The 15,682-nt window shown below is 38.3% G+C and overlaps 1 protein-coding gene and 1 long non-coding RNA gene across 4 annotated transcripts in view; one reads left to right on the forward strand and one right to left on the reverse strand.

Moving 5' to 3' along the window:
• The window catches only part of LOC122549071 (nucleolar protein 4-like), a 349,310-nt gene that overhangs the window by 315,839 nt on the left and 17,789 nt on the right, over window positions 1-15,682 (forward strand). For all 3 annotated transcript variants that reach the window (XM_043688281.2, XM_043688280.2, XM_043688282.2), the window contains one exon: window positions 8,306-8,428. In XM_043688281.2, coding sequence (XP_043544216.1) covers window positions 8,306-8,428 — 123 coding nt within the window. The remainder of the gene's footprint in view (window positions 1-8,305; window positions 8,429-15,682) is intronic.
• Window positions 1-15,682, reverse strand: part of LOC148150178 (uncharacterized) — a 77,882-nt gene that overhangs the window by 34,898 nt on the left and 27,302 nt on the right. Inside the window, exons 2-3 of the long non-coding RNA XR_015756997.1 lie at window positions 7,788-7,844; window positions 6,276-6,335 (exon numbers count right to left, since the gene is read on the reverse strand). This is a non-coding gene — a long non-coding RNA (uncharacterized LOC148150178). The remainder of the gene's footprint in view (window positions 1-6,275; window positions 6,336-7,787; window positions 7,845-15,682) is intronic.

The following is a 15,682-nucleotide window of genomic DNA, read 5'->3' on the forward strand; positions in this document are numbered from 1 at the left end:
TACTCCGTATGCTTGGTGCGCTGGCAGCCCTGCCTCAGAATCTTTTATCACTGTCAAGGAACATAGAAATTCTGCTTGTTGTAGGTATCCACACAAAGCTCAGAACCAATCTTTTACGGTGTGGAATTGGTGGCTACCTCTGCAACAGTGATGAAGGAGTATCTAATAGCCAATGTCTCAGCTTCCACTGAGCACGGGCAAAATCCAGCTACAGCAGAAACTCAGGCTGATGCCATGCTGACAAGTTAGCTCTGCTTGGTACCAGGTAGACTCATGCTGTTACTTTCGTGGCTGCAGGCATTATGTTAGTGTCTTAGGTCCATGCATCTGATGTCCTAGGATCAGTCATTTTCAGTTGCTTCATTAATAACCTTCCTTCTGCTATAATGGTAAAAATGAGGATGTTCATTGATGATTGTACCATATCCAACACCATTTATGACTTCTCAGCGACTGAATCAGCCCATGTCTGTATGTAGGCAGAGCTGGACAGCATTCAGGCTTGGGCTGTGCCAGGCAATGACTATTACCAACAAGAGAGAATCTTATCATCTCCACTTAATGTTCACTAGATTTCCATTGCTGAAAATCCCACAATAAACACCCTGGGATTACCATTGATCAAGAACCAAACTGGACTAACCACATGAATACTGTGATTACATCCATAAGTCAGAGGCTAGGAATTTAGTGGTGAGTAACTCACTTTGAGTCTCCCTATTGCCTGTCCACTTTTGCAACATACAAACAGAAGCATAAATCGATCATTTGGCCCCCTTCAGCATGCTCCACCACAATAAGATCTGTTTGTGTTTCAAATTCCATATTCCCATTTACCCCAATAACGGTTGATTCCCCTGCCTAACAAGAAGTTACATAATTCTGTCTTAAAATAGTTAATAATCCTGCTTTGACCACCTTCTGAAGCATAGAATTCCAAAGTTTTACAAATCTCAGAAAATGTTTCTCCTTTTCATTGTTCTGAAAGGGAGACTCTAATTTTCAAACAGTGCCTCCAAGCTCTGGATCAAACCACAAGAGGAAATATTCTTTCAGTGTTCCATTTCTCAAAACCATTCAAGATCTTATATACTTCAACCAAGTCACTCCTCTTCTAAACTCCAGTGGAAACAATCCAAACTGCCTAACCTAACCCCATAAGTCAATTCAAATATCCAAGTATCAATCTAATTAACTTCCTCTGAACTGCCTCCAGTGCATTCATGTCCCTCCTTAAATAAGGAGACCAAGCCTGCAGAGTATTCAAACTGTGGTCTCACCAATATCTTACATCCTTACTTTGATGTTGAATTCCTGTCTTAATAAAGGATAACATCCCATTACATGCTGTGTCTGCATGCTAACTTGTTGTGACACATGTATGAGAACACCGAAGTTATTCTACAGTCACTTTTCGTTTAAATAATACCTTGCTTTTTTATTCTTTCAGCCAAAGTGACCACTTCACATGTTGCCACACTGAATTGCATCTGCCGGATGTTTGCCCACTCACTCAACCTATATATGTACAATTTCCTTATGTCTTTTTCATACTTTTACAGCAATTTAGAGCTGTCTGTGAATTTAGCTAGAATGACGTCACTCCTGTCATCTTATGTCATTGACTTAAATTGTAAAAAATTGTGGCCTCAGCATGGACTCTTCAGAACTCCACTTGTCACAATGCAGCCGTCAGGAGTGTGATGGAATACATCCTGCTTGCCTGGCTAAGTGCAGCCCTGAAGCATTAAAGAAATTCATTGACATTCAGGACAAAGCAAAGCCCTTGATTGATATTGTATCCTTTACCATCAACATTCCCTGAACTGCTGACATACAGTGACAGCAGTGTGGACCATTAAAGATGCACTGCAGTGTTTTACTATTGCATATCCAGCATCCATATATCAAATTCACAACCTCTACCACCTAGGACAAGGGCATCAGATGCATGAGAACACCACCAAATGCACATTCCCCTCCAGGGCAACACACCAACTTGATGCGGAAATACATAGCCATTCCTTTCTGGACACTGGGTACAAAATCCAGAACTCTATTCCTAACAATACTGTATGTGTCGGTATGCCCCGCAGACTCCAACAGTTCATGAAGGTAGCTCACCACCACCTCTTCAAGGGCAAGTTGGGATGAACAATAAATGTTGGCTTGCCTAGCAAAGCCCATATCTTGTGAACAATTTTAAATAAAGATCTCAAAGGGGCAACACAGGTTTGTTGAAGTATCACCCATGATGTAAGGCACATATTCACTGGAGTGTGAATGCTTTGTCCTGGTTCAGGTTGACACCATTCATGTTGCACCACTGCACCAAGTCCCCTGATGATGCCTCAACAAGTCAGTGCCTGTACTGAGTTGGTGCAAACTGAAACTGCTTGAGGTCTTTATGCCGTCTCTCTCTCTCTCTCTCTCTCTCTCTCTGTTTTGTTTCAGTTTGCATTATCGCTTTAATTGTAGGTGTGCTGTCCATACATAGTCAGTGACTGAAGGGTATTTTGAGGATATGTAGATCCTTCATCACCCTGTAGTTAGCTTCTCCTTCATCGTGGTAACTCAAAGCTGACAGAAAGTGAGAGTATTGCATCATCTAGTGAGAGCCATTCACTAATAGGAATTTCTGGGCATGTTCACATACAACTTGATCTTAGAATGGTAACCCTTGTAATTGGGAATATTTCCCTGTGAATATTTTGGCCCACAGAACCATGTACAAGCAATGAATAGGACTAGTAGAACTCCTGCTGGCAAATGCTCACTCCTCCTTTTCTCTGGTAAGGGAGAAGTTCCCTCCCCTTATGTAGAGGGTCTTTGTCATCTCCCTGATGCAGTGATGCCTGGTGAAATGTGAAATATTAAAAAGAACATTATCTGCTCTCACATGGAAACATCCACTGACTTAGAAATTGAGGGTCATTGTTATCTTGATAGACACTGATATTACTTTCCTAGGCCTGCAATGCAGTTGAGTATTCAGTTATGCGAAATAGCACAGTTCAGACAATTGGTAAAAGCTAGCCACTTCAAAGATTATCTCGTTTGAGTCGGATGTGGAGATTGTTCTCCTTGAAGATATTTGGTGGTATGTCTTTAGTTGAGAGCTTTGTCCTTAACCAAGCACTTCACTTCTGCCAGTATGTCATTCTTCAAACCGTCAGCCTTTCTGAATCCAAAAACCTGTCAACTCATCCAACGGTACTCAACATAATACTTTCACTAACTGTGAAGCACCAAAAGAAAGTCAACTTTAAGAGAAGTTTGCCTAATGCTTGAATGGAAATCCTTTAAATAAGCACTAGTGGAGTGCCCCTCTGAAAGTACTTAAGAGGGGGCTTTCACCGATTGATAAGGCTCAAAATGAAAGATCACTACTAAGTTCATGTTAGATACTGAGTCTAACATCCTTAGAGTTGAGCCAAAAGTATTCTGAAATATTTTTTGAGTTTTGGACATCCATTGCATTGGCATCAATAGCAATACAAAGCTAAATTCCATTGCCCTTATTTCTCATCTATACACGTTGATAATAGGCACTCCTAAGAATCAAATCTAAGTAAAATACAAATTTACCAATTTACAAATTAAATGAAACTATACTATCAGTAATAATTAACATTTATAAAGAATATTTTTCATTTGCTTATGTGGAAGAAAAGCCTAAAAAAGGTCTTTGAGATCCAGAAGAAATAGCAAAAGAATAGTTCAAGTGTAACGTTTAATTTATTACACAGCACATTTTGATGAAGCTGGAACTGTGGAAACAGTATGATGCTGAATACAGCAGTTTATTCTTAGGTTTGAGTTTGAATTGAGATGTATTATTGGATGCTTTGTCGAGAATTAAGACCTGCTCAATAATTTGTAATATGTAATTCTGTTGAGATTTTTTTTTTCAGCAGCATTATCTTTGAAGGCTGAAATCATTTTTCCATAAGAAAATCAGTAGAAAAATCTTGGTGTTTGCATGTTTGGAATTATAAAAAAGATCTGCAAACACACAATCTGCAGCTATGTGATAGTGCCTTTGCTATCCATAAAAGACTTTTTTCGCTTTTTATCTTTCTGTAGAATACTATGTGCTGTCTATTGAGGCTATAGAAGGGACAAGCAGTGGAGGGGTGTTGATGATACAAAAGGGACTAGGAATTCTCTGCATAGTTATTCATTTCTTAAATATTTAATCTGAAATCATCCTTTTCTTCGGAGGTATTAATAAACTCATACAACTGAGAAACTGATGCCAAACTACAGGTATCAATGAATATAATTCTAAATGGAGGTTGCCATAGTTTTCTAAAAAAAATCTATTTATTTGTGTAACTACATTGAGTCCAGGTAGTGGAATTGGATTAATAGAAAGAAATTGCTATGCTTATGGTTTCACAGTTAGAATAACTCTCATTAAAGATCTGGGAGAACATTTTCCTCGAAGGTAGGTATACAATTGCATTCAAAGTTTTCTTCCCCAACCTATATATGTGGCTCCTATTGCTTTAAAAATCTGAAGAGACAATCAGCTGCTGCTTTGTCCAGTATTAGTTCTTGCAGCATTACTGCTCACTCATGTGGGTTTGGTAAAACAGATTACTCTGCTGTTGAATTAGTTTATTTTGTTCTTTTGTTAGTAGTGATTCCCATGCTGGATATGTAACATTATTTAAGTCAACATCCTTTACAAGAGCAGATTGAAACAGATAGCTCCAACATGCTTGCTGATCATAGAGAGAAAAATGACTCCAAAGCATACATACTTAAATGCACGGACAGAGCTCCACTTACTGGCATAACAATGCTAGTGACACTTTCAACATGAGAAAAGACTGGCCTATTCTTTCAACTGGAGAAAGTGAGGTCTGCAGATGCTGGAGATCAGAGCTGGAAATGTGTTGCTGGAAAAGCGCAGCAGGTCAGGCAGCATCCAGGGAACAGGAGAATCGACGTTTCGGGCATAAGCCCTTCTTCAGGAATTCCTGAAGAAGGGCTTATGCCCGAAACGTCGATTCTCCTGTTCCCTGGATGCTGCCTGACCTGCTGCGCTTTTCCAGCAACACATTTCCAGCTATTCTTTCAACTGTTTTGTATCATTAAAAATTCAGAAGATGGTTCCATGGATTACCGCAGTGCTTTTCAGTGGTTATAGTACCCTAAATAAGGAAAGATTTACAGGATGTGGCCTTCTCAGGCATTTTAATACTGCTTCACATAAATCAACAATTGTTTTAAACTATTTTATACTCTATATTCTGCATTTGTGCAATGATTAAATAGTGTCAAATCGAGGTAAAGTCTGCAGCACTGATCTTCCTTTGTTTGTGACACATAAATAACAGCAAAGGCGATTGTATGTACAGCCAGGAATCACAGTGTGAAGTATATGTATTTGTATACGTGTTTGATAATGCTGATTCAGTGTGGGGATTGTAATGACCAAGTGGTGAATGTTCAGGTGTTCATTAAAGTTGCATGTCTGGACCCTGAGGAAGATGGATGGTTCCAATCCATGGCACAGTGCCTCACAGTGCCGAGAACCCAGGTTCGATTCTAGCCTCAGGTGACTGTGTGGAGTTTGCACGTTCTCCTTATGTCTGCATGGGTTTCCTCCAGGTGGTCTGGTTTCCTCCAACAATTCAGAGATGTGCAGGTTAGGTGAATTGGCCTCAGTAAATTGTCCATAATCTTCAGGGATGTGTAGGTTAGGTGCATTACTCAGGGATAAATATAGGATAAGAGAATGGGTCTGGGTAGCTTACTCTTCAGTGGGTCACTGTGGACTTGTTGGGCCAAAGGGCCTGTTTCCACACTAGAGATTCTAATTTGTAGGGAAATGTCAAGCTTCCAGTGGGCAGAATTACACAGCTGAACTGTTTCATGGATGTCTTGGCCACTGAACCTATCACTGGAGACATTGGCCAAGTGCCCAAAATTTATATGGATGTTTACCCCAGCTGTTAATCAGAGATAAAGAACTTGAGTTAAAAGTGATTAACAGCAGAGAGGGTATCAGAAAAGCGTCAAGCTGTACTTAAAAGTAAACCTGCTAAAAAAAAATTTGAGGAGAGGCAGTGCATTGTAATCATGTGCCCTCTGGGGAGACAGGTACAGATCCCATCTTGTTTGCTGATTGAATTTAAATTTAACCTACTAACTTTGGATTTGAAAGCAATTTCCAGTAACGGTGACAATAAAATTATCATCAATTATCTTAAAAACACATCAGTTCACGAAACCTTTTAGAGAAGGAAATTATCCATCCTTACCTGGTCTGGCTTACATCTGACTGCAGACAAGCAGTAATGTCATTGACTCTTAAATACCCTCTGAAATGGTAAAGCAAACAATTCAGTTGTACCAAACCATAACAGAAAAAACAAAAAGAAATAAAGCCAGACTTATCAGAGCTGACTAATCCATCATTACAATACTGGCAACTCTGGGCCAATATAAATGCTTTCGTAAAAGTTTATGTTCAGTGTTACTTGGAGATGTTTATCTTGTTCCCACTTACATTATAAACTAAAAGCCCCTTTTCTTGCAAACATTAACTTCTTCATTTTCAGCTTATTTTATCTTTGTGCCAAGTCATTTGTACTAATGATACATTTAATTCCATGTAATTGAAATATATTTTAAATTCCATCCAGGTATGTTTTATGGAAGTTTGAATATACAGTAGCTACTTTTGGACTATGATTAGATTACTTACAGTGTGGAAACAGGTCCTTCGGCCCAACAAGTCCACACTGACCCGCCGAAGCGCAACCCACCCAGACCCATTCCCCTACATTTACCCCTTCACCTAACACTATGGGTAATTTAGCATGGCCAATTCACCTAACCCGCACATTTTTGGACTGTGGGAGGAAACCGAAGCACTTGGAGGAAACCCACGCAGACACGGGGAGAACGTGCAAACTCCACACAGTCAGTCTCCTGAGGCGGGAATTGAATCTGGGTCTCTGGCGCTGTGAGGCAGCAGTGCTAACCACTGTGCCACTGTGCCTCCCACTGCCACCGTGCCACCCACAAATCTTTGGGAGTTTGGGAATTGAATCTGTGCTCGGCATCTCATTTACAATGAGATATGTTGTTCTGTGAATCTGAACTTTGTTATTATTTTCAAGTCAGTCAAATTCTGCATTTTGTTACAATATATTTATCACTGTTTCTGCCAGGATGGCAGGTACCAAACTAGAATGAATTTAATTTTTTGTCTAATAATCCCGATGTTCCAATATAGGATCCTTAGAAATTAAAAGCATTGATTCAAAATTAAGTTGTTTAGACAATTATTGAGAGCATTTTCTTTTTGTCAACCTAATTTATCATCAATATAGCTTATAGTGCACTAATGGACAATGTCACATCATTGTTACAATAACAACTGTCAGTTATAACAATTTACTATCAAGAATGTGCTCATATGCCCTTGTCAAATAACTTGTTAAATTATTGTGCCATCTATTTTTTACATGTTCTATAAGTGAATAAATGATGTATATTACAGGTTACAATTGTTTCTAGTTTCACTATGATATATTTTAATGCTCTCAATCTTCAGAGAAAACTAACACTGGAAATCAGATGAAAATAGTGAAAAATTCATGGACTGTGTTTTCACTAGCAATGTTTCACCAAGTAACCGCAGACCCAATTGTACTTGTATTAATTGCCATTTCGTCTTGAGATTTCTTCATAATCAGTCCTTTCACATTACGACTTTAATTTTCATACATTTGTATTTGCATGCAAACATAATTGTAGTAGCTTACCTATAATACAGAATAGCTGTTTTTGTTTCTTCTCTGTAATATTTTTGAAACAAGGGTCTGAAAAAGAATACAGCATTATAATCCATGAAGAATTGCAGACTCCCCAAAATATTTTCTTATGGTGCAGGAATGATTCCATATATTTTAGGTAGTACATGGCAATTGAGTTTAACGCAAGGTAGTAACTCAGCAATTGATTTGCAGCACAAGTATCCAGAAGATGCCACTTTCTTTAGAAATATGACGGCAGGCTAATGAAGTGGACTGAATTCTGTTGACAGAAAAGCAAAACAGCTCAGTTTTAATGGATTTCTGTGGCATTGCCAGTTGTGGCCGCCCTGCTACATTTCTAATTATGATTTGTAATTTTCATTTCTGATTTATAGAATATTGGAGCAATCAAGTGTGTTGTGGGTTTATGATAACAGTTTTTAAATACACCATAATTAAATATGTATGTTTTTGCTTATCTCTATTTAAAGGCTGATATAATATTTTGTTCGTATTTTTTTCTTCAGTCACGTCCCATCCCTTCACATCTCACATCTGCAGTTGCAGAGAATATCTTGGCCACAGCTTGTGAGAGCGAAAGCAAAAATGCAGCTAAGAGAATGCGTCTGGATTTGCGTCAACAGCAACAGGTATTAGAATCATAATTAATTGAATATCTCATGATAAAGCTTTTACAAGTTGAGCATTATGTACATTTTAAGTTTTTAGTCCAATAACTAATTTGCTCATTGTGACATGAGCACAAATTTGAGACAGACACTCACTGAGAAAATACTTCACGACTGAAAATTTTCTAAATTGACAGGTGAGATGTTACAAAAAGTCCCGAGATGCTAAGGTTTCTATGGTGCTATTTTAAAATGAACATAAATTCTATAAATGCTGTAATATTCTTCCCTTGTGTAACATTGCCAAAGTTATAAAGGAGTATTGATTTTATTTATGACTGGTTGTGTGATCTTGCTGTGTGTCTATTGTAAGTCAAGTATATTAAATTTGATTTGCAATATCAAGAGACTACAGAGAATTTTGTACTAAATTATAACAATTTTATTAAAAGGTCAAAGTAAGTAGTCAAAATGTTAAATACAAATGTACATCAATAGTATACTAAACAGAGTGTAAGACAAAACCTAACAAAGGTTAATGCCGAAAAGGTTCTAAATGCATGACCTTGCTAGCATTTCAGCATGCCCAGTCTCGCTCTGAGAATATTCTAACATCCATCGTTAAAAGTCAGCCTTATGTATATCAAGCTTCATCAGTTCTTACTGAACTTTGAGTCTGTTTTGTCTTGCATGCCAATCAATTCCTCCCAAATCAGTCACATGCTTACTTCTGTACTTTTCTCCTTCAGACAGAAGGACAGCTAAGAGTTTCTCATGATCGCATAACTATGAAATTACAAATGGATGTCACTTTGCATAGTTTACAGTAGGATAGAGTATCTAAACAATTAAGCAGTCTTCAGGCAAAACAGCTGATGCTTTTGTTAGTAATAATAATTCTGCAGTAGTTTGCTAAAATGCTTCCCTTTCATGTGTTTACCTAATAGGAATAACTGAATTTAAAAATTATTCAATTTAAATTTTGTTATTATGGGATTGCTCAACTTTATTTCTTCATATTCCTACATTCTCACAAGTTTTGGAATCTATGTTTATAGCCACTCCTGTGTAATGACATCACCCTCTCCATTTTTGCTATTTTTGATTTATTTTTCCTTAAATAAGCATCATCTTTTTGTGTAAACTCACTATCTGTGTATTCTCTATGGGTGCTTCTGTCAGTTGCTGGTACATTCATTTTTTAAATCAGAATGTGGACAGTCAACTAAAATGTGAGTGAGGAAGCGCAGAAATTGATTTAAATACTTACTTGATTTATTTAGGGATAGTTTTGAACATGCTAAAAGGAGCTTCTGCAAGCATAGAAGCTTGAATTATTGCATTATTCCAAAGCTGCCCAGGGGCCTATCACCTCAACAAGATGTGCCACATGAGGAATGGGAGAACACCATTTCCTTTGTTGTTATAATAGACTGGGAGGGAAGAGATATTGATAATTGTCCTGAATTTGTAGCAGGCACATACCCTTCTACTTGACAGTAGACACAGGATTCACAAACCATTTCTTTGGTAATGATATATGACTGTTCAAGCTGCTGTTGGGCTTTAACTTGTGCACCAGCAGGTCATTTTCAATGCCTGTACAGATAAATGTCAATCTGAGATATTTTCAACACCTGGGTCTTACTCTAAATTTCTCATTAGAATAACTCAGAAATTAAGGTCAGGGTCAGTATTTATTAATGTAAGTGGATGCAAATTGTGTGTCACCAAACTTCGTCAGTCTGTTCCAATTGATAAATCATGCTGTAAAGTCTCGTTCTTCCTAAATTTCAATTATTAAAAAGATCAGTTTCGATACTATGGAAACATTGTAAGCATGCATTGACTGTTATAAAACCATTTCATTGTCCTTAAGATGAATTATCAATGCTCAACTTAAACATGATGGGATCAGTATTGAGGTGTCCAGCACCAGTAGAGGCTGTGTACAGTCACTCACAGTTCTCCTGGAGGAGTACATTCAACTGCCAGCTGTTTTCAGTGGAGCCTTTGAAGCAGTTGAGGAGGGTGTCACATAGGCATACCCAGCATGCATTATAAGCTTCTCAAAAGGTTCAGTCATGGAGTTAGGTGGCCTTACTGGCTGCTGTTACATCCATTTTCCAAATTTGGGCCACCTGGGTTCATTTAACTAGTTTGCTTGACACTCACCAAAGATAAAGCATACATCTGAAATTGAGGCTCAGCACTAATATTATTTAAAGGGGCACCAGCAAGTGCTACCTGTTATCACAACGTTTCTGAAAACACAGTAGAATGGTTTTGGAAGTGTTTTGGTGGATTCCTTGCTGTGACAGAGAGTATTTCTGCATCCTCACCATGGAGAGCAGATTTGTTGATCTAGCCACACTTGGTACAGGGACTCTGGATCTACATCATGGCAGGGTGATGGAGCAGAGGCTACACAGGACAGAAACCTCTGTATGATTATCTGTTAGCGTGGATTCCCACTCTTTTCATGCTTCTCAACAGTGATAAGAGGTTGGAGGAAAGCTAAAACATGCAACATCTTGGTAAGCATCCTCTTGAGCACCCCTTTTGAGGTGTGCACCTAAGTTCCTTGGCAGAATTCACCTATGCCCGAGTTCTCTATTGAGCTAGCAAATTAACTACCTAAACCTCTGGCCAGATGCTACTCATTTGTGCTTACAATCTTAGCAAGTTCTGTTCTCGACTTTACACTAACCTCTGTGTAAAGTGCAATGGCAGTATTTGAACTGGTGCCTGTGAATGTTCGATGAGGTGATAGAGCCTGTTCATCATTGATATTGCTCTCTGTTCCCCTTCCTGATGCAGCAATGTCTGGGCATGCTTGGGGGTCTGAAAACAGGAAATCAGAAAGGAATGGTTGTGATAAGCCAGTGGATAGAGAGAGCAAACAAGTCCATGATCACACTCTCTGAAGCACGCTTATTATGTCATATGCCAGGGTGAGGATGAACTACAATTTGGAAAGGGACAGGAAATGCAAGGGAACCTGACTGAATGTTTTGAAAGTCATTAGACAACATGAGGACTGCCGCAGCCAGCAGCATGATGTGAAGAATGATCTCTTCTTTAAATTTCAAGAGATGTTGTTGTACTCGGATCTTTTTAGTATTATTCTGATCTTCCTATTGTATGCCAACTGTCCTTCAAGAGAGGAAGGGAAGGATGGCAGTGAATTGTGATTTTTGATGTGGAGGGAGGCGGAATGTTAAGTTCGTACTGTCACCTCATCTATCTGATTGTAGTATAAGGCTGAATGTATATAAGGCATACTACTGCCATGCCTTAGTACCTGTTGCTTCATCAGCCTTTTATAAAGATGAATGCACTCAACCAAGATCAGCTGGTTGTGATTGTTAGGGATTAATCATTTCAATCCCTAAATATCAATGCAGGAGTTACTCAAGGTAAAATAGGCTAAACCATTTTCAGCTGCTTAATGAAATGTTTCCTCTATCATATGTGTCAAAAGCATGAATGTTCATTGGTGACTGCATAATGTTCATCAGCATTTACAATTCCTTAGATTCTGAAATAGCCTGTGTCCATAAGCAGGGAAATCTGAATAACACTCAGGCTTATTGAAACTCTCAGGCAATGACTTTTGCCAAAAATAGAGAATCCAATGATCTCCCTTTAAAATTCAATGACATCACATTGCGGAATACCCCAACATTAACACCCTGGGTGTTACCAGAGGAAACTGAATTGGACCATCCAGATAAATACTGTGGCTGTAAGAGAAAGAAGGTATAAATAATGGTGACTATGAAACTTACCATTCATTGCTGTCACAATCCATCTGGTTCTTTGGGGAAGATAATCTACCATCCTTATCTTGTTTGGTCTGCATGTGATTCCAGACTCAAAGCAATGTTATTGACTCTTAAATAATATTTAAATAGTCTAGGAAACCAGTCAGTTCAAGGGCAATTAGGGATGAACAACAAATGCTGGCCTTGCTACTGATGACCATATCCTATTGAAAAATAAAGTAAATCAGGTCAGAGGTTGGGAATTCTGCAGCAAATATTCTCCATGTAGTGACTTCCCAAAACTATCCTAATGTCTAGAAGGCACAAGTCCACTGTGTGAAGAATAATCTCCACTCGCAAGAGTTGAACACCAATTATACTCAAGCCCACTTTAAACGTCCACTCCCTCTACTGATGACTCGTAGTGGTAGCAGTGTGTACCCATTGAAGATACTCTACAACTTTTGATTAGATCAAAGGTTATTGCGGAAAATAAAACTCATGGTATTTTGGAGTAAAATATTGACATGGAGGAAAGATTAGCTGTCTGACAGGAAGCAGAGAGTAGGAACAAAGGTTCTCTTTCGTAAGCCACTGGGGACTGTGCTGGAGCCTTAGCTCTTTATAATTTACATAAATAATTTGTATGAAGGAATCATAATTTGGTAGCTAACTTTGCTGATGACACAAAGATAGGTAGGAAAGTGAGTTGTGAAGGGGACATAAGTAGCCTAAGAAAAGGTACAGTTATATTAGGTGAGTGGGCAAAGATCTGGCAAATGGCATATAATTTAGGAAAGTGGGGAATTGCCCATTTTGGCAGAAAGAATAAAATATAAACATTTTATATAAAGAGATGTGGCAAAGCTCTAAGACACAGAGAGATCTGAGTGTCCTAGTACATGAATCGCTGAAGGTTAACATGCAGGTGCAGCAAATAATTAGGAAAACTAATAGAATATTATGTTTTACTGTGAGGAAAATTGAATGCAAGAGTAAGGAGGTTATGCGTCAGTTATACAGGGCATTGGGTGAGACTGTAACTGGAGTACGTGTCACCGTACTTACGGAAGAATGTTAACGTGTTAAAAGCAGTTTAGAGCAAGTTTATTGGACTAAAACCTGGAATGTGTGAATTGACTTACGAGGAAAGGCTAGACAAGCTAGGCCTGTATTCTCTGGAGTTTAAAAGAGTCAGAGGTAATTTAATTGAAATATGTAAGATACTGAGTAGACTTGACTGAATAGATTATTGAAAAGATATTTTCTCTGGAAGGACAATCTAGATGTAAGGTTTGTAATTTAAAAATAATTGATTGCTATTTACGTCAGAGGTGAGGAAACGACTTCTTTCAGAGGATTGTGACTCTTCCTCAAAGGCAGTGGATGCAACATATTTTAATCTTTTTAAGATAGTGGTGAATAGATTCTTGATTACTGAGGGAATGAAAAATTATTGGTGGTTTTTTAATTAACTTGTAGGATGTGGGCATTGCTGGCTGGCCAGCATTCATTGCCTGTGTCCAGTGGTGGTAAACTGCCTTCTTGAACCACTATAGTCCATGTACATAGGTGGACACACAATACCCTTAGGGAGATAATTTCAGGATGTTGATCCAGCGACAGTGAAGGAACAGTGATATATTTCCAAGTCAGATGGTGAATGGCTTAGAGGGGAACTTGCAGGAACACCATTTGGTGATGGTTTTCCCATAACTGCTGCCCTTGTCCTTTGAGATGGAAGTGGTCATGGATTTGGAAGGTCTTGTCCAAGGATCTTTGGTGAATTTCCGCAGTGCATCTTGTAGATAGTAGTAACACTGCTGCTACTGAGCGTTGGTGGTAAAATGAGTGGATATGGTCCCAATCAGACAGGCTGCTTTCTCCTGGATGGTGTCAAGCTTCTTGAATGTTGATGCAGCTGCATTCATCCAGGCACGTGGGGAGTACTCCATCACACTCCTAACTTGTGCCTTGTAGATGATGAATAGACAGCATACTCCAAACCCTGCAACCTCTACCATATGTGAAAACAAGATACGCAAGGGAATAACACCACTTGTAAGTTCCCCTTCAAGCTTCATACCATCCTGTCATGGAAATATATCATTATTGTCTGCTTCTGGGTCAAATTCCTAGAATTCCTTCTCAACAGTACTGTGTTTGCATCTATGCCACATGGTCTGTAGGGGATCATGAAAGCAGCTCACCATCACTTCCTCAAGGACAACTGGGGATGGATAATAAATGTTGGCTCAGACAATAATGCCCACATCCCATGAAAAAATTGTTTTAGCTGATATTATTACTAGACACATCAGAACTATGGTTTGATACATCATAATTTGTTTTCTTTTAACTTCATGTGATGGCCTTTCACTGAAACATAAGCAGATAAGACTGCAAACTTGATTTTAACAACAAGACACAGAGTAAGTTTTTTAAACAAAATAAATAAAAATAAAATAAACCATGCTACCTACATTTAATACAGGTTGAAAGATTTCAAATCCATCTACTCCCCAACACCATCATATTATAATTACTCAAAAATCCAGAGAAATTCCTTCTCTGCCTAATCCACAGGCTTGACCGAGCTGCTTCTTTTCGGTTACAGCCCTGTCAGCTGTAAGGTCTTTTCCCTTGACCACTCAAAAGAAGAGCACAGACTTGCTCAGCCTTTTAATAGCCTGCAATGTTGTAACCAAACTACAGGCTTTCACTAAAGTAACTTATTCCTTAACTGCTTTAAACAAGCTCCTTTTTCTAGGAGAGACTATATTTGCTTCTAACCATAATCAAGTCTCCCTTCAAACTTCCATTAACATTCCAGGAGGCTCTTAGTGGCTTTAAAATCATGTTTCCAGAAAGACTGACCTACTTAATTTTCAAAGCACTTCACAAAAATAGACTAACATCCATATGCCATTCCTATAATATCAGTTAAAAAATTGTCAGTTTTATATTGATTACACACCATGCACAGTATAAAAGGAAAACATCTGAATGCTGAAATGTAACAAAGAATTTATATTCATTGTCATCTATTTTTATTTTTTTTTTGTTTTATTTTTATGTATGCATGCAAACTAATTTGCATAACAATTCTGGGACTATATATTGAATAGAAATGGAGAGAACTGTAATCCATGTTGTTCCTGCCCTGGGGCTGTTTGTTGGGACAGTAAGTCAGAAGGTGTGCAAAAAGTTTGATATCTGATGTGTGATGTCTGAAGTGTTGTACTAAAATGTGAAATTAAGTGTGATCCTTACAGAATCATTTATAGTATTAAAAACATAAATATGTATACACTTAACAGTTTGACATCTGGGAGCAGAGATATTTCATATTTTTGGATGTAATTCAGTGTCATGAGAACTCTTCAAGTCGCTGATGATTATAGTAGATGGTGGTAATTGAAAGTATTTTTTTAAAGTTTCTGAGTTGCATGACCAGCACATATATAGCCCTATCCAGCCTAGCAACTTCTCACACCCTTTCTCACCA

This window comes from Chiloscyllium plagiosum, unplaced genomic scaffold (assembly GCF_037043375.1).
Source record: "Chiloscyllium plagiosum isolate Xiang-an unplaced genomic scaffold, Cpla_swu_hap1 HiC_scaffold_4, whole genome shotgun sequence".
NCBI classification, from domain to species: Eukaryota; Metazoa; Chordata; class Chondrichthyes; order Orectolobiformes; family Hemiscylliidae; genus Chiloscyllium; species Chiloscyllium plagiosum.